Here is a 22,965-nt window from a genome sequence, read left to right on the forward strand (position 1 = left end):
TGGAGGACAGAATGGCACACCCAGTGACTGGAAGGACAACATCCGAAGGGTTACTGAAGCAGAGTATATAATAAATATAACAAACGATTTGTAAAAACCTGGGCTATAACTTAATAATGACAGAGCTCACTTTGTAGCTACACTTGGTTACTTGGAAGAGTTAAGCATTATATGTTCTGATGAAGTTCTGCAACTAGTAAGAACAAAAGCACTCAAGTTTGGAATAAACCTTGGTTATCACAATTGCTGGCTCTGCATGTTTGGAATAAACATTGGTTATCACGATTGCTGGCTCTGCATGTTTGAAATAGACCTTGGTTATCATGATTGCTGGCTCTGTGTGTTTGAAATAAACCTTGGTTATCATGACTGCTGGCTCTGCGTGTCTGGAATAAACCTTGGTTATCACGATTGCTGGCTCTACATGTTTGGAATAAACCTTGGTTATCACGACTGCTGGCTCTGCGTGTTTGGAATAAACCTTGGTTATCACGATTGCTGGCTCTGCATGTTTGGAATAAACCTTGGTTATCATGATTGCTGGCTCTGTGTGTTTGAAATAAACCTTGGTTATCACGACTGCTGGCTCTGCGTGTTTGGAATAAACCTTGGTTATCATGATTGCTGGCTCTGCGTGTTTGGAATAAACCTTGGTTATCATGATTGCTGGCTCTGCATGTTTGGAATAAACCTTGGTTATCATGATTGCTGGCTCTGTGTGTTTGAAATAAACCTTGGTTATCACGACTGCTGGCTCTGCATGTTTGGAATAAACCTTGGTTATCACGACTGCTGGCTCTGTGTGTTTGGAATAAACCTTGGTTATCACGATTGCTGGCTCTGATGTTTGGAATAAACCTTGGTTATCATGATTGCTGGCTCTGTGTGTTTGAAATAAACCTTGGTTATCACGATTGCTGGCTCTGCGTGTTTGGAATAAACCTTGGTTATCACGATTGCTGCTCTGCATGTTTGGAATAAACCTTGGTTATCATGATTGCTGGCTCTGTGTGTTTGAAATAAACCTTGGTTATCACGACTGCTGGCTCTGCGTGTTTGGAATAAACCTTGGTTATCACGACTGCTGGCTCTGCGTGTTTGGAATAAACCTTGGTCTCTGCATGTTTGGAATAAACCTTGGTTATCATGATTGCTGGCTCTGTGTGTTTGAAATAAACCTTGGTTATCACGATTGCTGGCTCTGCATGTTTGGAATAAACCTTGGTTACCATGATTGCTGGCTCTGTGTGTTTGAAATAAACCTTGGTTATCACGACTGCTGGCTCTGCGTGTTTGGAATAAACCTTGGTTATCCCGACTGCTGGCTCTGCGTGTTTGGAATAAACCTTGGTTATCACGACTGCTGGCTCTGCATGTTTGGAATAAACCTTGGTTATCATGGTTGCTGGCTCTGTGTGTTTGAAATAAACCTTGGTTATCATGATTGCTGGCTCTGCATGTTTGGAATAAACCTTGGTTATCATGATTGCTGGCTCTGTGTGTTTGAAATAAACCTTGGTTATCACGACTGCTGGCTCTGCGTGTTTGGAATAAACCTTGGTTATCACGACTGCTGGCTCTGCGTGTTTGGAATAAACCTTGGTTATCACGATTGCTGGCTCTGCATGTTTGGAATAAACCTTGGTTATCACGACTGCTGGCTCTGCATGTTTGGAATAAACCTTGGTTATCACGATTGCTGGCTCTATGTGTTTGGAATAAACCTTAGTTATCACGACTGCTGGCTCTGCGTGCTTGGAATAAACCTTGGTTATCATGATTGCTGGTTCTGCATGTTTGGAATAAACCTTGGTTATCACGATTGCTGGCTCTACGTGTTATTTCCTACTGGTGCTGCAGCAGCTGTTTGTTTGTTCATACCGGTTTGTTTCGTTCACCTGCCTGGGTTCCTAACAGAAGTAATATCTACAGACCCACCACAGAATAACATCCCAGTTTTCACCTTCCACGCCCAGTGTTCTTGGGTGAAAGAAGTCGTGAGGATGAAAGAATCCTGCAGAATAGAGGCTGAATGATCTTTACAGTTTCAGTGGAGCCTAGAAAAGCATAAAAAAGTATTTCTGGTCTGGGAAGGTTCACACTGTAGGGCTATTTAAGAGGATCAAGGAACTGGACTTAACGTTTTCTAAAACTGATGTTATTAAAATATTTGTATGCGTCTATCAGGTTTGTTGTTCCTATCACCCTAGTATTTTGTATGTCCCACTGACACTGAAGAAATGTGTTTCAAGCTGTGGTATTAAAATGAATAAATAGCTTCAAGAAGCTTTTAACTGTATATCACCAGGGCTTAGTCAAACAGGCTGAAAAAAGCTTTAATCTTTTTAAGTCCTGATTTGGTACTTTTTTTTATTTTTATTTTTATTTTTATTTTATTTAACATTTGTTGACCAGGAAAAAGCATTTAATGCCGAAATTGCTATATGTAGCAATTTTTGCATACCTGCTTAAACTGTATACAAGAGTGACGTCTCAAATATTTCCAGATAAAAAGGAGGCTGAAAAAACTATTTAAAAACAAAATAGCTTTCTCTAATGTAACAGCTGACTGCAAATCTTGAACAAAGCCTGGAGTATAAATAGAAAGCTATATTTTAGTGTCAGCTTATTTATATTTTGGTATGACAACTGATTTATTTTAATCGCTGCAGCTCCTATGCTGTGCTAAAATTCTCTTCACAGGAGTACAGTTGCGATCAGCTGCGGCACGGGGGGATTACTGTATTACCGATAATTAAGCTACAACATTTGTTTTGCATGAGCGCTCATTTCTCCTCATGTCTTGTATAATATAAACATATGTAACTTTCTTACCTCATTCCTGTATTTCTGATGTAAAAACAAATTTGCTTATGATAAAACATTAATAAAACAATTCTTAAAGAAGCTGATGGCTGTTACCTTCTCAAGTGTTTTAACCCTTGGGAGGGATGGAAAGGTCACCTATCAGTGCCATGAAAATAATTACATGGACACCTCCGGTGTCACAGTAATGACAAAGACACTAAGGGACTTGGTATCTACCTACTGTCAAAGAAGCAATTCAAAAAATAAGGGAAAAACATGGTGCCAGAATAAAGGCAAAACAGAACATTCTGGAACAAGTAAGACTGCAACTTTAGTGACTAAGCCTGCCAAATATATACTGCTTCATTGTTTTGGAACTTTTTTTTTGACAAAGAGACAACATGTAGTATGAAGTACAATGAAACAGGCAAGAAAGACACTCAGTTTTGTCTTTCTGTCAGATGAAGGTTACATGGGGAGCACCCTGAAGCTGTACTACTTTATAACAAAAAGACAGTACACAGCCAAAATGGAACATGGAATCAGACAAGACTGCTACTCCAGTAGCTTAGCATCCTTCAAATAATGAAGTCAGTCTCCCTAGGGAGACCAATGCCTTTCACATGAGGCTCAAGCTAGCCGCAAAGTGCACATCTAAAAACAGTGATGCTGTTCCTGTTACAGGATCAGGCAAAATACGATGGTTGATAAAGTCTGATTCTTTGTGTTTCAGTATTTTCAATATTAATAAGTCATAAAGAAAAAAAATTAAATCAAACCTTAAGCAATTATTTTGTATTTGTATAAGTCAACTGCATCTGAATTCCCAGATGCACAAAGGCTCTGTTAATTAAAAATCCGACATTAATCCTAATATATACCAAGTGCATGTTTTGCTTATTTATTTTTTTTACTTATTTATTGCATGGGGTCTCAAAGTACTCATGTGAGCCAAAGGGAGGCTTAGGATCTTTCGAGTGGCTTTAGTTAAGGTTCACTTTCACAGAGTCTAGGAGACTCATGCACCTGACAAGCTAAATGCAGGCATTTTAAGGAGCATAACATTTTTATGACAGAAATGCACAAAGAATTTTTTTTAATCTGCAATACAGCATACTCACTAATCCATTCACTTTATGGAAAACAAAGAAATGTACAATTCTGCTGCAGCAATTACTTGTCACTTTATAAAAAGGGAAAAACTGACAATACCCACAGAAGCACTTTGCTCTTTTTAAATACAGCAGATCTGAATCCACACAGTTACCCTATGCAGCAGCTTCCTGCAGGAGAAGGAGAAACAGTTCTCAGTCCAATATGTCAAGAGTATCCATAAACAGGTAAATCTCAAGCAGCTAAATTGGCGGTAATAAAGGACAGTGAAGTGTCTGAAATCATACTGAAGTAGAAATAAACAGTAAAATAATGGAATTGTTATAAAATGACTTTAGAAAAGACAGTAATGCAGAACAAAACAGTTTTGACAGAACCAGGAAACAAAAGTGCAGATGTACAGCCTAGTCAAAGCACTAGTTATCTTAGAATAATTTTTTAAATTTTTTACAGTTTTGTTGTGGTGCATATTTAACCCCATAAAAGAGGTATCTGAGAAAACATAATGGTGGATATGTAATGATTCAATTTACTAATCACTTTTGTGGCTGCTTTTTAAGGTAACAACTGAAAATGAAGAATAAAAGACGTTGGGAGAACTTACAGAAGAAAAATACAGATTAATGTGGGAAAGATGGGCAAACTAAAAGGAGGAGGTAAGGAGAGGAATGTTTGTGTACAGCAGAATTAAGAAATGGAAAGAGAATTTCTCAAAAATGTAAAAGGAAATAAGGTGCACAGAGGTAAAACAGAATTTTTGTTTAGTAAATGGATGGGAAGAACAAAAGAATTGATATGAATAGTAAAGTATGTGGTTTTTGGAGACTTGTTAATTTAAAATAGTGAATGAAGAGCCAGATGGAATATAAACTGATGTGAGAAAGAAAAGAAAGAGCCACAGTTAAACTTGTTTGTGTACACTGGTGGAAGTAACATGACCACTTGATTTCTTAGTGTGTGAAATGGTGAAAAACATGCGGAAAACTGAAAGAAAATATAAAAAAAAAATGATGGAAATTTCAAAACATGTTATATGGATGGATGGAGCATGTCAGTTAGCTAAAATAATCACAGGGTATGTGCATCATTTGGAAGCTGTGGACAGGCAGATTGTATAATAAAGTACGGCAAGCAAGACAAATTGTGATCGATTTGCAGAATAATATAAATATTGTTATAAGCTGGTGTGATTTATTCTGATGTTATGTTAAAAAGGTTTGTGTTTTACAACTTTATTGTACTGCAACTGGCATCATGCCTGTAATAAGCAAATGCAACAGTTTATTTTCTGAAGTCTGAATAAATGCCATGATCTTTAAATAAGTACAACATACCAGTAATTAGGTTTGTTGCGGGCCACTTAAGCTCTGCTGGCGAATGCAATATCTCACTATCATTAAACGAATACAACATACCTCATCCGCATCTGCCAGCACTCAGTTAATAAGGTGTCAGTTTCCAGTGTGCTGGCAGGCTCAACAATTGCCTGGTGGTGAGTCACATTTTCATTGTTCAGAAGGAAATACTTCAAATTAGATAAGCAAAGCAGCCTTTTTACCTTACTTGTTTAATTTATACAGTATTTTGTCTCAAGTGGCTTAAACATGGCAATGAATACCACAAATTTAGTGCCACAATTAAACTACATTTTACATTGTAAAATTCTCCAGGTGCAACTAACACTAGGTAAGACTGCAATCCAAACTGTAGCTTGCTACAGATCCCCCACCATGCCTCAAGATTCTAACTACACCTTTCTAAACATACTGGAAAATATTAAGATACAACCAAACACCCTAATACTGGGTGATTTCAACTACCCTGCCATTAACTGGGAAAACTATTCGTGTACCAACACATTTGCCCAACGGTTCTTGGAATTCATAAATTCCAATGCCCTGGATCAACTAATCCATAGTCCCACCAGGGGCTGCAATATCCTAGACCTGATCAATACCAACATGGGTAATCGATGCTCCACACCTATGGTCACCCCCTCATTGGTCAGGTCTGACCATAAGTTAATCACCCTTGACATCCACACCCCCCCCCCAGTAACGAAACCTCTGTAAAAAAACTTCTCCAAAGCCAACTTCATGCTACTCAAGTCAAAAGTGACAAACTTCATGACACCCATGCAGACAGGAACTGAAAGTTCGACTGCTGAATCCTACACTAAGGCACTGTACGAGCACATCCACTCGTGCATGAATCGTGCCATCCCAAATAGAACCAAGATGCTCTCCTCCAAAAAAAGGAAGCCAATCTGGTGGTCCACTGCCATAAACAAACTTTACAACAAAAGGAAGAAACTGTTGCAGAAAAGAGGAAAATCCCAGGATGCAAAAAACTCCCTTACCAGCCTCAGTAAGAAGCTGAGATCCCTCATAAAATCCTCCAAAGCTAGTTACGAAAATAAAATTGCCAAGATTCCAAAGACAACCACAAGGCATTCTATATCTAAATCAAGAATCTAAATGGCAATGCTCAGATCTGCTCCTAAAGGGCCCATCTCAATACTGAAAGATTGCCAAATTCTGGTAATAACAGCCACACAGGTAAAAACCGCACTCTCCAGAGCTAAGAATACAGCATCCATGGGACCAGATGACATCCCGGGCTGTGTACTACATGGACTACAAAATGAACTGGCATTTCACCTAAGTGTCATGTTTAATCATAGGCTCACCTCAGGCTTCGTGTGCACTGAGTGGCGCACAGCTACAGTTATCCCACTCCACAAGGGGGAATCCACCTTGGATCCTGGGTACTACCACCCCATCAGTCTGACGAGCCTGATCTGCAAGGCCATGGAACATATTATCATGGAACTTATAAACAAAGACATTGGCAACCTTCAAACACTGGACCCCACCCAGTTTGGGTTTGTGAAGGGCTGATCTGTCCTCCTGAACCTGAATGACTTCTTTGAATCAGTCTTCAGAGCTGTCGACAAGGGTAAGGCAGTCCACACAGCCTATCTGGACCTCAGCAAGGCCTTTGACACCATCCCCCATTCTGGAAACTAAGCTGGGCATTAATCCCTATGTCACTCGATTGGTTGCCAACTGGCTTACTGACAGAACCTACACTGTAAAAGTAGCCGACTCCAAATCCAGTTCCAGGCAAGTGACAAGTGGAGTACCTCAGGGTTTAGTCCTGGGACTGCTCTTGTTTGGCATCTACTTCTCTGAAGTACAGGCCAACACTAAGGTACTCTGGCTAACAAAGTTCCAAAGTTCGCAGATGACTGCAAACTGGGAGTCATTACTGAATCCCCAAATGATGTGGATATTCTACAAAAGGGCCTTTCAGAAACAGCTGCTTGGTGCCAGAGCCATGGGCTCAAGCTCAATGCCAAGAAATGTACAGTTATCCCCTTTGAAAAAAAAACATGTACCCGTGAATTACCACATAGGTGGCAGTACAATAAACACCGAAAATGTGATAAGAGACTTAGGGACACAGGTGGACAGTGGTCTCACCTTCAATAACCACATCGCCACAACAGTCAGTAAATCCTTCTATGTGGCACACCTCATCACTAAGGGCTTTTCATCCAGAAAAAAGGAGGTCATTGTCCCATTGTACTCATCCCTCATTAGACCCATTATAGAATACAACGCCCCATTTGGTATGTACCTCTCAAGACATCTGCAATAACTGGAAAGGCCGCAGAAATACCTCACTAAAGAAATCACAGGCCTAAAGCAGATGCCCTATGCTGACCATCTAAAAAAACTCCAGCTATACTCTGTCGCATATCGTCTACTCAGAGGCGATTTCTGCTTAACATACAAGGCCATGTCAAATTCAGAGCTGTTGGACATGCTACACTTAAAGAAATCCCAATCTCTCAGAGCCACATGCTCCAGGGATCTAAACCTTGTCATCACAATGAACAAAACATGCTGGAAGGATAGGTTCCTGACCCAGAGACTGCCCATACATGTCAAGCAGAGAACCTCTTTAGCCCTCTTCAGAAGGACCCTTGACGATTGGATGGGAGATAGGAAATTCACCCCAGGGATCACGTCAGTCACCCTGCTAGACAGGGGTCCAGGGAAGTAAATATTGTGGGAAGAAATAGCCAGGGAATTGTTATGGCTAGGCTTGTATAGGCCCTAGGGCCGATAGCCTAGTACCAACCTATGAACTACCACTGTGTGTGTGGTGTGTGTGTGTGTGTGTGTGTGTGTGTGTGTGTGTGTGTGTCTGTGTGTGTGCAGTCTGCCTTTCATATGCTGTGGGCTTAACAGGATCAATGTAGTCTATTCAGTCAAGGCTTATGTTAAGTCTGTTTTTAATGTGAGAGTTTTTTGGTATGCTTAACAAATAGCTGTACACATTTTTTGCTGTAAATTTTGAAATAGATGTTTTAAATTAAATCCAAATCTCTATAATTATTGTAAAAATAAAGAAGACAATAGAATATACACTGAAATTTCTGAGCAGTGCTCTATGGTAATAGAGGGGAGACCGACAAATAATGGGATAGCGGTATGGTAGGGGTGCTTGGTGTATTACCCTGCCTAGGGCCCCATTTCACTATGATCCAGCTTTTCCCCCACCAACAGAACCCATCCCGACTTGCTCTGTAGCTGCAAATGAGTTAACAGAATGCATCAATCCTAGCAGTTATTGTGCTGCTTATAAACTATTATACATGCCCCTTGTAGGCAGCTTTGCAGCATTATAATACATTATGACTGAAAGCTTTTAAATCTGTCATAAAATGAATTCCTGTAACAGAACTTGGGAATATAAAATTCAAAATGTTATTTAACAAATTTATCTCATCAGTAGCTAATTTATATGTAGAAATATTGTGTGTTAAGTCTGGTACTTGTTGCAATTTTTTGGGCCGTCTGGTTGTTGCAGAATTTGTAGGACATCCATATGTCTTTCAACCTTCTCTTTTGGTCTTGCTAAAGGGGTAACACTACCTTTTTTAGGAAGCAGTTGTAAAGTGTCACTGTTTGTGTCAGCCATTGAAAAACTGTTCCCATTTTCAGTTTCTGTATAGTCCATCCCCTCAGAGTCAGACTTCTTAAGAATAAAAGGACTCGATAAACTTCTTTTATGTTTGTTACCACTCTTGCTCCCAAGGTGAATTTCTTGGCATTTATATTTTGAATTAGTAATAATTTGGTTAGAATCAGATAATCATAATCTTCTATATTCAGTGCTGTGAATGCAACACTGTCAAATAGATTTACTATAGTAAAAAGTGATGCACGTGCCACTGAACAATCCTTCAGCAATGTTTCAAATTTTTAATGAAAATATTATATGACTGCACTAGGATTTAATCTCCCAAAAAAGATCCCTCAGACCAGCTGAATATACCATATTGCCAAAATACAACAAATAACTCAAACAAGCATGGAGCAAAGCCATATACCACCATGCAACCTCATAGGATGCCCCACTAGGATCTATGGTTCCACCTATAATTGTATACAGTCTAAACACACCATATCACAAAAAAAAAAGATGGAACAGAAACAACCACAAAACGTTTCCTCAAAAAACACTACTGTTAGCAAAAGTACAAAAATATTTATGTACAAAACAAATTACTTTCCACTGTCATCACCAAAGCACAACAAAATAACCTGTCCAACACAAATACAAAAGTGAAACCAACAAACAAATGAACTGGGAAATAACCCATAATGTCCAAAACTTATCCATATTTTAAACCTCCAAAACTAATTCCCTTTTTCTTACAAAAACTCTGGTCAAAATCCATAAACAAATATTGTAAATCCTGAGACAGTACTTAATGAAACTAGCCATAAGACAATAAAAAAACCTGTCACGAAGTACACAGCAAACCCTATAAATAAACTGATGTACTCCCAGTGCAACCTTAAGTAACACACCAACACTTCTCCAACCTTAATGATGCAATCCACAGCAAAATAAATTTAAAAGCTCTCAACAGAATGTATAAACAACCTATTAATCAATGAAAAAAATAAAAATGCACAGTAATAAAACACAAAACAATTATTTATGTGGGGGACTCCCTTACTTTACATACGGCTGCTCAAGACTGAACAAAATGAAAAGCATCAAATAGCTACAGCTGACTTAATACGAGTTCACTAAAGTGTAAACAAATCAACAAGTCAACAACGTATTCATGCTGAAACGCTGATGAAATCTCAGGATTTAGCAAACAGCAGTACTCTAATTTCACTACTAAATGGGGTTTCATCCAAAAACGTTAATGACAGAATATGTGCATCAGACACCTGCTGGCACACATTTTAGGCTAACACCTATGGCAAAAAAAGCTTCAGTGACACACAGTAAACCTTAAACCTGAATTAGGAAAGTATGTTAAAGAAAAGCCATAGAATAATGTAATTCTATATAACAAATCATAACATATTCCACTTTAATATGTATGAAATATATCCTGAAAAATAATCATATTGTGCTAATGAATATTATTATTTTTATTCAACAAAAAATTTTAAAAAATGACCGACAAAATGTGACTACTAGAAAACCTTGCATATACGTTAAATTAAAACTACAGTGCAAAAAGTACAGTTGTGTACACTTACCATAAATGTACATGTTCGAGTGTATGCACTGTTGCAGTCATTACATTTGGGTTATCTACTTGCAGGTAGCCCTCAGCCAGCCTGATTAACAAAGTCTTGTGTCCAGCATCGGTTGCTGTCTCTTCTTCCATGACGTCAGGTCGTCAGGGGTATAAAACATGCAGCCGACGTCATTACATCAGTTTTTCTTACCCCAGATGTCAGGTGCCCCCCTAATGGGAAGCAATTAAATCTATAAATATACAAGGTTATACCTCAAACAAAAAAGCAAATACACCAAAAAGCTTTTAAGCATTGAAAAGGAGAGAAGAGGTATAGCCAAACGAAGTCAGGGGGCTGGAGGGAGGGTAACCAGGACTGCAACAGTGAAGACACTTGAACATCTACATTTATGGTAAGTGTACACAACTGTACTATGTTCTTCATGTTTCATTGTTGCAGTCATTACATTTGGGTAGATTCCCAAAGCTAAGGATGGGAGGAAGAATTTAGATAGCATTAGGACCAGCTATAAGGCCCTGCAAAACTGCAGTGGCAAAGCCAGCTCTGGATTTAGAGAAAATTGGCAAATGGTAATGCTTGGTGAAAGTATGTACAGAACTCCAGGTAGCAGCTTCTAGGATGTCCCTGGTAGGTAAGCCTCTGAGAAAGGACATGGAGGTAGATGCAGCCCTGGTTGAGTGGGATATGATCCCCTGTGGGATAGGTTTTCCATGGTGCTTATAGCAGAAGTGAATGCAATGGACTATCCACTTGGAGATGGTTCGCTTTGAAATAGCCTTCCCTTCTGTCCCTGCAGCAAATGCCACCAGCAGTTGTTCAGATTTCCTTTGAGGTTTAGACCTGTCCAAGTAGAATCTAAGTTGTCTGTGCACATCTAAGGAGTGCAGTATCTGTTCCTCTTTGTTCAGTGGATTAGGAAAGAAGGTAGGCAAATTAAAGGACTGATTAAAGGCCACAGTGGATACCACCTTTGGCATGAAAGAGGGATTGGTCCTGAGGGACACCCTGTCTGCATGAAAGATGATGAAAGGCTCCACTGCCACAAGGGCCTGTAATTCAGATACCCTTCTTGCGGAAGTGATGGCTAAAAGGAAGCTGTTTTCCAAGAAAGGAATTTTAAATCTGCAGTAGCAGCTGGCTCAAAAGGAGGAAGGGTGAGTTTCTCCAATACAAAGTTAAGGTCCCAGGCTGGAGTTGGAGCTCTCCTGGGTGGTCTTAAATTTTTGGCCCCTCTGAGGAACTGCTTGAGCAGTGGAAGAGAGAAGAGGGGAGGTTCTGTGTTATAATGAGCTGAAATTGTTGAGGCATGAATTTTTATTGAGGAAAAAGACAGGCCCTTGTGAAGCATCTCAGTTAAATATTGTAAAATCTGAGGTAAACTGGACACTGCTGTGCTCATCCCTTGAGATTGGTTCCAGGCACAGAATCTTTTCCATTTTTCAGCATAAGATTTTCTAGTACTAGGCCTCCTTGCCTCTAAAATGACATCCATCACTGTTTTACCGAGGGATGGTAAAGGAGAGCTTAGGTAATTAGCCAGGTTACTAGATTCAGTGTTTGAAGCTGAGGGTGCAGAATCTGGTTCTCCTGCTGAGACAGCAGGGTAGGAGTCTGAGGCAGGTGCCATGGGGCCAACAGTGACACACTGCGCAGGAGGAGGTACCAGTGTTGGCGTGGCCAGGCTGGTGCAATCAAAATCATCCTTGGTTTGTCTTGTTTGATCTTTAGTAGTACTTTGGAGAGCAGAGGCACAGGAGGAAAGGCTGAAGGACAGAGCATCCACTTTCCAAGCTTGTCTGTAGGGAGTCCTTGCACAAAATTTTTCCATTTGATATTTTTGGGGGGTGGCAAACAGGTCTATATCTGGGCTCCCCCATTTGCTTGTCAACATGTTGAAAATCCTTGGTTCCGGTTTCCACTTGTGTGGGTCCATGAGGGTTCTGCTAAGTCCATCTGCCAGTGTATTTAATTTTCCTGGCAGGAATTGAGTTTGTAGATGTACTTGGTAGCTCAAGGCTGTGTTCCACGATGCCATGGCTAGTCTGCAGAGGGGGTAAGAATGTGTACCTCCCTGCTTGTTTATGTACCACATAATAGTGGTGTTGTCCATCTTTACCATTAATTGTCCTGGAAGAATGTGGTCCTTGAAGTCTGTCAGAGCATTCTGTACAGCTAACATTTCTTTATGATTGATGTGAAGGTGCATTTGAATTGGGTTCCATTTACCCTGAATGCACTTCCCTGCCAAGTGCGCCCCCCCCCATACATAGTCTGATACATCTGTTGTTATGTTTTGGGCGGCAGGGGGTAGTGTGAATCGTAGACCCTTGTTTTGGTGATAGGCCTCAGACCACCAAAGGAACTCTAGGTGTAGACAAGGAATGATAGGAATCATTGCTTCTAGATCCTGAGAATGTTGACACCATAGGCTTTTTAGATACCATTGTAGTTTCTTCATATGCAGTCTTGCATATGGAATTAGAAGAATGCAGGAGGCTATGAACCCCAAGGCTTGTAGTATTTGCCTTGCAGATAGCAGAGTTTTTGTGACCACTTGTTTGAAGTAGGTTGTCAAGTGAATTTGTTTCTCTGGCGTGAGGAAAGCCATCTGGGAGTTGTATTCAAGCTTGCTCCCAGGAGTAGAATTTGTTGACAGGGTACCAGGTGTGATTTATTTTCGTTTATGGTGTACCCCAGACAAGGTAGCACCCTCTGTGCAAAAGTCAAATGATTCAAAAGTATGTCCTGGATTTCTGCCTGAATTAGACAATCGTCTAGGTATTGGTATATTTGAATATTTCTTTGCCTGCAAAATGCAATGACTGCAGCTAGGCACTTTGTGAATACCCTGGGAGCAGTAGATAAGCCAAAGGGCAGTGCAGAGAACTGATAGTGCATGTAGCCTGCTTTGAAGCATAGGTATCTTCTGCAAGATTCCCTGATTGGGATGTGCAGGTATGCCTCCTTTAAATTTACTGTTGCCAACCAGGCATCTTTGCTTAGCATAGGAAGCAACTGGTGAAGAGTCAGCATCTTGAATTTTGGAATCACCAAAAAGGTGTTTAGAGTAAGCAGGTCCAGGAGAGGACGCCATGAATTGTCTTTTCTGTGTACCAGGAAAAATCTTGAGTAGATACCTTGTCCCTTTTTCTCTTCTGGTACCAATTGAATAGCCCCTATGCTCAAGAGAGAGAGTACTTGCTTTTGGGCCTCTGCCCACTGCTTTGGAGGTAGGCAGAAGGAATAGAGTTCTCAGCATCAGAATCCAGGTAAATCCTGGTCATCAGAGGAAACAGAAATTTCAGAATCCTGGTCAGAAGTATCATAAGCAAACTCAGTCCTTGGACTCTTAGAGGGGGAAGGTTGGCTTCCCCTGATTAAAGTAATAAGGTCTTCAGTCATTCTTATCATTTGTTCTTTAGGCATAGAGGCCTGATCATGCAGTCTGGGCATCAGTTTTCTAGGCATGGTTTGAGTTTCAGGCCTTGAAGAAGAAGATGGCGCCGGTTTAATATGCAAGTCAATAGGCCTGAATACACCCTCAGAAGCCGGTGCCTACACAGTGGCTCCGGACTCATCCAAGGTAGAAAAATCCACAGGTTCCACAGTTGAAGCATCTCGCAGCATACCGGACTCTGAATGGGTCTTAGTACAGGCCTGTGAATCTGAAGTAGCAAGTATCAGGGGCAGCGAAAGCGCCTCACTGAGTACCGGCGAACTGGGCGGCCTGTCTCTGTCTTTACCTTTGCGTTTCTTCAGAATGTCGGTAGTCGGATGGCTTACTGAAGACATATCAGGATAATTGAACTGAGCACCAAAAAATTTAGAAGCACAAATATACCGACGATGGATAGTTCGCGGTTTAAATAAGGCACAAAACCGACAGGGAGGTACGTCGTGGTCAAGGCCTAGGCAAGGAAAACAGTATGAATGAAAATCTTTATGAGGTATTTGTTTTCCACAAGAAATGCAATTATTTCCTTTTACTGACATAGGTTTAGAGCAAGAAAAAGTTTCCCCAATGGGGTACTTAGCTTTTAGTTGAAGACTCCAGCTCTGAAACTCGAAAATGAAAATTTCAGGAGTCTGCCGACCGGCACTTGCAAACTGCTTCTGCTTCGGGCACCATATGGCGAGAAATACTGATGTAATGACGTCAGCTGCATGTTTTATACCACTGACAACCTGACATCATGGAAGAAGATACAGCAACCGACGCAGGACCCAAGACTTTGTTAATCAGGCCAACTGAGGGCTACCTGCAACCGAAATGTAATGACTGCAACAGTGAAACACGAAGAACATGTAAGCCTTTCATCTGATCACAGCACAAAAAAATCAAGAAGCAGCCAGCACTGGCAGTGTAGTGGGGTAATGCCCTGACTATGGCCCAAGTGACCTAAGATTTACTGTCCATGTCTCCACCCATGAGTGAGTTTAGGCCTTCTATAACAAGGATATCAGCAAGGACACAAGATGTATTCATGACTGCATGATTAATGGGGGGGGTCCCCAGGAGGAGGAATAGGTCATGTCCATTTGGAGGGAGGCTTAATGGTCAGCAGTCAACAGGACAAAAATAACACATAAAAAATATGTGTATATATAAAATGTTTTTGTGAAATTTCTATAGCTTACAGCATAGGAATAAATATTGCAATTCAATCCTTAACTGAGCCAGGGCAGTGCAGTGTTTACCTGTGACACTGAGCTGTTAATCTATTTTATTTATTTTATTTTATTTATTTATTTTACATTTGTTGACCAGGCTAGTCTAGCTGGATACATGTCCATTTTCAGTAGAGGCCCGGGGAGAAAAGCTCCAAAGACATATGGAATAGAAAAAAATACAAAAATGCAAAATACAAAATATAAAATATAAAACTATAGTATAAGATATACAAAGGGGTAACAGTAAAGATACATGCAAAAAACTAAATTAGAAAGTGGTAGGAGTTTAAGTAAGCAAAGATTAAAAAATGTTTTTTTTTTTTTTCTCCCCCCGCCCCCCACATAGTAGCAATAGAGAGCATTCATTAAAAATAGTATTAAACTAGAATACTTCGAATGAGCTTAGCAAGGGCAGTAAGGGATACTGAAAAATGCAAGACAGTAAATTTACAATGTTGTTGAGATGTAGGATGTTAGCCAGGGTTAGTGCAGGAACATAACCAGTGTTCTCTACAGTGTAATCTACAGCAAGACTATGCCTGCCTATGTCAATGAACTGCTTACTTGCAGCAGTGCAGTGTTTATCTGTGTCAGTTCACTGACAACGTGTGACAGTGCATTATTTGTTAAAGAACAGTGTTTACCTTTGTTGTTTACAGGGTACCTGTAGCAGTGCTGTAAACCTATGGTGTTTTTGCCGTCTACCTGTAGCAGTCCTGTAAACCTATAGCGTTTTTGCCATCTACCTGTAGCAGTGCTGTAAACCTATGGCGTTTTTGCCATCTACCTGTAGCAGTGCTGTAAACCTATGGCGTTTTTGCCATCTGCCTGTAGCAGTGCTGTAAACCTATGGCATTTTTGCCATCTACCTGTAGCAGTGCTGTAAACCTATGGCATTGTTGCCAGCTACCTGTAGCAGTGCTGTAAACCTATGGCATTGTTGCCAGCTACCTGTAGCAGTATCTTGTTTATCTGTGGCATTTCACTGCCCACCGATGACAAGGTACTATTTAAATGTGGCATTTCATTGTCTGTCTATAGCAATGCACTGATTATCTGTAGTATTTCAAACAGTGCAAGGCACTGTTTACCTCTGGCATTTCCCTGTCTACCTGTAGGAATGTATTTTTGCCTGTGACATTTCAGTGTCTGCAGCAGTACGATGTTTATCTCTAGCAGAGATGTGCTTACCTGTGGCAGTGCAGAGTTCAGTTGTCGCTCAAGCTGATCTCGCTCATGGATTACCTCCTGAAGTTTTCCTTGCGACTGTACCAGAGCATCCTGGCTCTCTCGCAGCCTCTCCAGTAACTTGTCTCTCTCATCAAGCATATTTACCATTAACTGTTCAAAATTAGCGTCCTGATCAGCACCAGCCTGAGACCCTCGCTGGGACCCCAGAGGGTCCCCTTCATTGATTGTGGGCATTACCTCACACATCATGCTTAAACAATCTTTGGTAAATTTCACAAAAACTGTAAAATCACAGGCAGACAGTATTTCAGTTTCCAATGTATTTCAGCATTCTTCACTTAATCCTGGGCCGTGTTTATTGGTCAGCCTTGAACTCCACAGATATCTGTCCACTAATTCACTAAAATGGTCCACGGACAGATTTCTAGTCATTGTTAACGCTGACATGATACAGATGTTTTAGAATGCACTCATTCTGTAGTGCCATCTCTTACATGACACTTCACTTTTCATTTCTCCTTTATTTGTACAAAATTTGCTCAGTGGATAATTTCACAGTTCAGTCACATATCGGATCTTAAGTACGTTGCAGTAAAACTAATATAAGCATTATAATTACTTAAAGGAATTTGTTCCAAATACCAGTATTCTGCCAGATAAAAAATAATGAATTCCTTGGTACCGAGAACATTAAAAATAGTTCAATAATACACCAGGCTGTGCATCATTTCCATGAGCATGTAAACAATCCGTACGTAAAGGAAGCATGGTTAATCAGGCTTTGGGAGAAACATCTGACGTGTATTTCACACCCAAACATCTAGATTTTTCCTTTCTTCATAATCTGCTGAAGTATACAGCAAAGGCTAGTTAAGCCATTTTATACAGTATTCTAAACACCTTCTTATGTTTACGGAGACCTAAAAAGTGCACAAAACCTTCTACTGGATAAATTTCATATTCCATTAACTTTACAAGGCAAAGACATCCATGAACCGACTGACTTTTTAGGGTGACTGTAAAAAAGAGTGGCACCTTGACATTGTTTCATGATGACTGAGAGATGCTGGCATTTTCATCAAATATGTTCCATTTATGAGCACTTGCCCTGTGGGGAAAAACAGAAAATAGTGACTGTTTTGTAAATTAAGTATGATATTTTCTAATCAGTTGTCTATAGGGCAGGCATTTCTCTCACTCTATATGCTAAAAGCTGTCACTATGATGCAAAATGCAACTTTCTAGAGACACACAAACCTTCTGCACAAAAAAGAGATTCTAAAATCTCAAATGCAATTTGAAATGTCTTGTGCTGTCCTAACACCTAGAATCTGAACGTAAGTGAAGATTAATGCATTTGTTTCATCACACGTCAAAAGAACACTGCACATAAGTTCAGATATAAAAAGTAAAATCAGAGCATACGTCACAATAAAACTCATCAGGTACAGGAAATTTTAGCAGGTGAAGCCAGGGATGAATACCAAACAAGCAGTCCCTGCAAGGACAAATGACTTCTCAGATGGAAATTTCATAAGACAAGTGTTACATCAAATGTCAGACCCAGTTATAAAACCAGAAAATGGATGGCAGTCAAACAATACACAGAACACAGTGAACTATTTTGTAATGTACTGCCCATTCTCACAGACACAAAATAGCACAAATCTCAAGGTAACAAAGTTATAGAAGTAGATCCGTGAAGCACCTAGTCATTTTATGTTTCTGTGGTTAAACCAGACACTTCAAACACAACCTATTAAAATGTTAAGATGGAAAGATACATTCTCTGAAACACACATTTATGATGTTTCCTTTTATTTATACTCAGCATCTTTAAGTTTGGCAAAATCCCGGTGTTTTCCTCTTCAGATGGGACACATTTCTGTTCACATTAGAAAAATTATTCTGCAAATGAAAATTAATTATTTTTCACCTTCAAGTGGAACATTCCTGCATATTTTAATCAATTAGTACATAGCAACTATGGACCTCACATTTCCCCTTTTTTAGTTGCAGCCCACTAAATATAAATATGAACTTCCAAATACCACTATCTCAGATACTGTATTTTTTCCAGTGGGCAAACCTGAAAGGATGGAGTGTTTGTGCATATAGATGAGAATGAAGTGGTAAATGTGTGACTTTTTCTTGCATCTGTTTATTTTTTTCATTTTGCTGGATTACAGAAAGAAAAATGTCAGAATTAATACAAAATATGGCTATGATAACTCATTAGGCACAGGTATTACATCTTCGTCTTTTCGCTGTTCCCGTTAGGGCTCGACACAGCAGATCATCTGTTTCCATTTCTTTCTGTCCTCTTGTTCTGTCACACCAACCACCTGCATGGCCTCTCTCACCACATCCATCAACCTTATCTTAGGCCTTCCTCTTTTCCTCTTACCTGGCAGCTCTATATTTAACATCCTTCTACCAATATAGCCAGCATCCCTCCTCAGCCTCTCTGGCTTTGTCTCCAAACTGTCCAAGCTGAGCTGACCCTCTAATATACTAATTCCTAATCCTGTCCATCCTTGTCACACCCAATGCAAATCTTAACATCTTTAACTCTGCCACCTCCAGCTCTGACTCCTGCCTTTTTGTCAATGCCACCATCTTCAACCCATATAACATAGCTGGTCTCACTACCCTCTTGTAGGCCTTCCCTTTCACTCTTACTGGTACCCGTCTGCCACAAATTACTCCTGACACTCTTCTCCACCCACTCCAGCCTGACTGTACTTTCTTCTTCACCTCTCTTCCACACTCACCATTACTCTGAACTGTTGATCCCAAGTATTTAAATTCATAAACCTTCGCCAACTCTACTCCCTGCATCATCACCATTCCTGTATCATCTTTCCAATTCACACACATATATTTTGTCTTTATCCTGCTGACCTTCATTCCTCTCCTCTCTACAGCATATCTCCTCCACTTCAGGTTCTCCTCAACCTGCTCCCTACTCTCACTACAGAGCACAATGTCATCGGCAAACATTATAGTCCACGGGGGCTCCTGACTGATCTCGTCTGTCAACCTGTCCATCACCATTGCAAATAAGAAAGAGCTCAGAGCTGATCCTTGATGTAATCACACCTCTACCTTAAATGCATCCATCACTCCTACTGCAGACCTCACCACTGTCACACTACCCTCATACATATCCTGTACCACTCTTACATACTTCTCTGCCACTCCCAGCTTCCTCATACAATACCATAACTCCTCTCTAGGCACTCTGTCATATGCCTTCTCTAAGTTCACAAAGAAACAATGCAACTCCTTCTGACCTTCTCTATACTTCTCCATCAACACCCTCAGAGCAAACACTGTATCTGTAATACTGTTTCTCAGCATGAAACCGTACCGCTACTCACCTCTCTTCTTAACCTAGCTTCCACTACTCTTTCCCATAACTTCATGCTGTGACTGATCAGTTTTTATCCCACTATAGTTACTACAGCCCTGCACATCAGCCTTATTCGTAAAAATCTGTACCAAAACACTTCTTCTCCACTCCTTAGGCATCCTCTCACTTTCCAAGATTTCATTAAACAATCTGATTAAAAACTCCACTACCATCTCTCCTAAACACCTCCAGCTTCCACAGGTATGCCATTTGGACCAACAGCCTTTCCTTTCTATATTCTCTTCATAGCTATCCTTACTTCCTCCTTGCTAATCCGCTGCACTTCCTGATCCATTATCCCCACATCATCCAACCTTCTCGGACAACAATGCAGACAATAATACAGATTTCCATTACATCTGTGAAAAAGTGAGGGGTTGCCAGCCCAGCCAGATAAATTTTGTAGCTAATTCTATGTCATTGTAAATATTAATATAATACACAGGCTTGTTTTACAAATGTAATGAGAACTATATGTTAGGATTAAAGTATATGTTGTACTGAGCTTCAAAAATGTAACCACAGTGCACCCTGCTGGAAGAAAGCTGCTAAGTAAAGAATTTTACAACTGTGTTTGATCTCAAGCTTGGAGACAAGATGTCTGGGCTAGAGAATTCTTTCTATTGTTTTAAGACAGAGATAATTACTAGATTTTACATGTAAAGTGTCCTTTATTGCTGTGGCTTCCTGGCAGGTGCAAGATTACAAAGATATGTTAAAGTTTGAGTTCTGTGAGCCTGGGAAACTTCAGGAGAGGTGTCAAGAATGATGTAATCTGAGATGAATCAGCAGTACTGTGTATTATCAATTTAAGACTTTCTCAGAAAGAAAGTACAGCATTTTGTATCTTGTCTTGGAACTAGTAAGAACATCCACTCACCAGCGCTTGTTTGCTCTGTATGTAAGTAGTATTTTGAACAGTGACTTCTCTTAGAGATAGATAGGAATACAGCCAGATTAGTCTAGCTGTTTTCTATACTTATGTCAAGAGTATCCTACAATATTGTTTTAAAGTATTTATTTCCTGTGATTTCTGAACTCCGTAATGTCATAGTGTTGAAGTAATAAGTATTGTCTTATGTTTTTATTATTTATTATTAAATATTTTTAAACTTTTTAACAGTGGCTGTCTTGTATAGAGATAATTTAAGCTGTAGAGTACTTGCATGTTTTTGGTGATACTGTATAAGCACTACAATAGCCTTGATTTTCGTCACACTTACTAAATGGATAATAATAATAGCACACAGTGGAATTGGTCACCCTTTGGGAAAGGCGTTATAGTAGCTGATAAGTAGTGGTTAGTGGCAGTGATTTCTATAGTCTGGGCAGGAGGGGGCATAGCTGGAGAACCTGTGCCAGCCTTCCGCAGGGGTGTCTGTGTGTTTGTATATAATTCATATCTCAAAGTATGTGTGTGTGTGTGTGTGTGTGTGTGTGTGTGTGTGTGTGTGTGTGTGTGTGTGTGTGTGTGTGTGTGTGTCAGCTACTTGGGCAGGGACACAAAGCACTGGTTGGACAGAGAGGGTGCTGGAGGTTCTGGCTTGACCAGTCGGCTGAGATCTGTACCCTATAGTTGTGCCAGTAGGGAGTCTTATTGGGGATCTGGAGAGAAAGGGTGAAACCAGCCCCAGACTGACTGTGATTTCTGTGTGCACTTAAGGGAAACAGTACTTTACTGTGTGTCTACTTATTATCCCCCCAATTTGCACACCCATCACTGGTGCTAGTGATGAGGATTGAGGCTCCTTGATTACTGGGCCAGTGCATGGGGCATCACAACATCTATTTGTACAATTTCATTAAAATAAAGATGTATTTAATATGCAGTATGTGGAAATGTGTATCGGTATTTTTCTTGTTCTGAGCATCCCTTTATGTGGAAATGTGTATATCTGTATTTTTCTTGTTCTGAGCATCTTTGCATGTGAAAATGTGGGTCTTTGTATTTTTCTTTTTCCTAGCATCACTGTATGTGGAATGTCTTTTTGCAGGATCATATAATGAAAAAAGTCAGAATCAATACAAAATCTGGGCTATGATAACTCATTAGACACAGTTATCACATCTATTTTTACTATTTTATTACAATGAAGATGTATGTAATATGCAGTATGTGGAAATGTGTGTCTGTATTTTTTTTTTTCTGAGCATTACTGCATGTGGAAATGTGGGTCTATATTTTTCTTGTCCTGAGCATCACTGTATTTGGAAATGTGTCTATATTTTTCTTGTTCTTAGTGTCACTGTATATGGAAATGTGTGTCTCTGTATTTTTCTTGTTCTGAGCAAGAATTAGAAATCTGATAACTGAATAACATATGCAGCCTTCAAAGATGGCTCCTCACAAGTTTTTATAAGATTGCAATACCTGAACTCATATTGTTTAACTTAAACTTGATGTAAGGGTGTTGTATCTTTCAGCTTTTCCCGGTTAGGGGTCGCCACAGCGGAACTCCGGTCCGCTAATAATCGGCAGCCGATTTTTACGTACCGACTTGCCAGCTCTGACGCACAACCTTCAATTAAGGTACGCCCATTCACGCATGTCTCCACACAGAAGACGCTTTAGCTGAGAATCGAACAGGACAACGTCTTACTGTGTAGGCGACAATGCTACCGCAGCACCACCACCACAGTTAAACTTGATGTAAGGTTGTAATTTGTGTGTGTGTGTGTGTGTGTGTGTGTGTGTGTGTGTGTGTGTGTGTGTGTGTGTGTATGTGTGTGTGCGCGTGAGCGTATGTAGCAATTAATCATTATTACACCCTTAAACTTGATGTAAGGATGTAATAATGATTAATTGCTACATACGCGCACACACACACACACACACACACACACACACACACACACACGCACACACAAATATATATATATATATATAGATAGATAGATAGATAGATAATAGTTTTCCTACTATTGGTAAAAGTGTAGGTAAAATGAACTTCTGTATTGCTGACGCCCTTTGGTTGACAACTGCATGACAAAGGACAATCTCTAAGATTGGGGAATATGCCCTTTCTCAGGGAATTGTGTGATTTCAGAGTTAGAATATGTAATTAGCAGTGGGTGTCGGGGGCAAAAAATCCTGTTTTTTAACTCTGCATGTTCTGAGTATTAACTTCAGTGTATGCAGAGAAGTGTGCTGACATTTATGTTTCACCATTAGCCAAACTGACA

The 22,965-nt window shown here is 40.0% G+C and overlaps 1 protein-coding gene across 1 annotated transcript in view; it reads right to left on the bottom strand.

Moving 5' to 3' along the window:
- The window catches only part of PPFIA4 (PTPRF interacting protein alpha 4), a 1,641,692-nt gene that overhangs the window by 1,342,858 nt on the left and 275,869 nt on the right, over positions 1-22,965 (bottom strand). Inside the window, exon 2 of the mRNA XM_044070202.1 lies at positions 16,368-17,475. Within this exon, the coding sequence (XP_043926137.1) occupies positions 16,368-16,616 (249 nt within the window). The 5' untranslated portion in view covers positions 16,617-17,475. The remainder of the gene's footprint in view (positions 1-16,367; positions 17,476-22,965) is intronic.

Source organism: Protopterus annectens, chromosome 4.part1 (genome assembly GCF_019279795.1).
Source record: "Protopterus annectens isolate FY-2018-M chromosome 4.part1, PAN1.0, whole genome shotgun sequence".
In the NCBI taxonomy this organism is placed as follows: Eukaryota; Metazoa; Chordata; order Ceratodontiformes; family Protopteridae; genus Protopterus; species Protopterus annectens.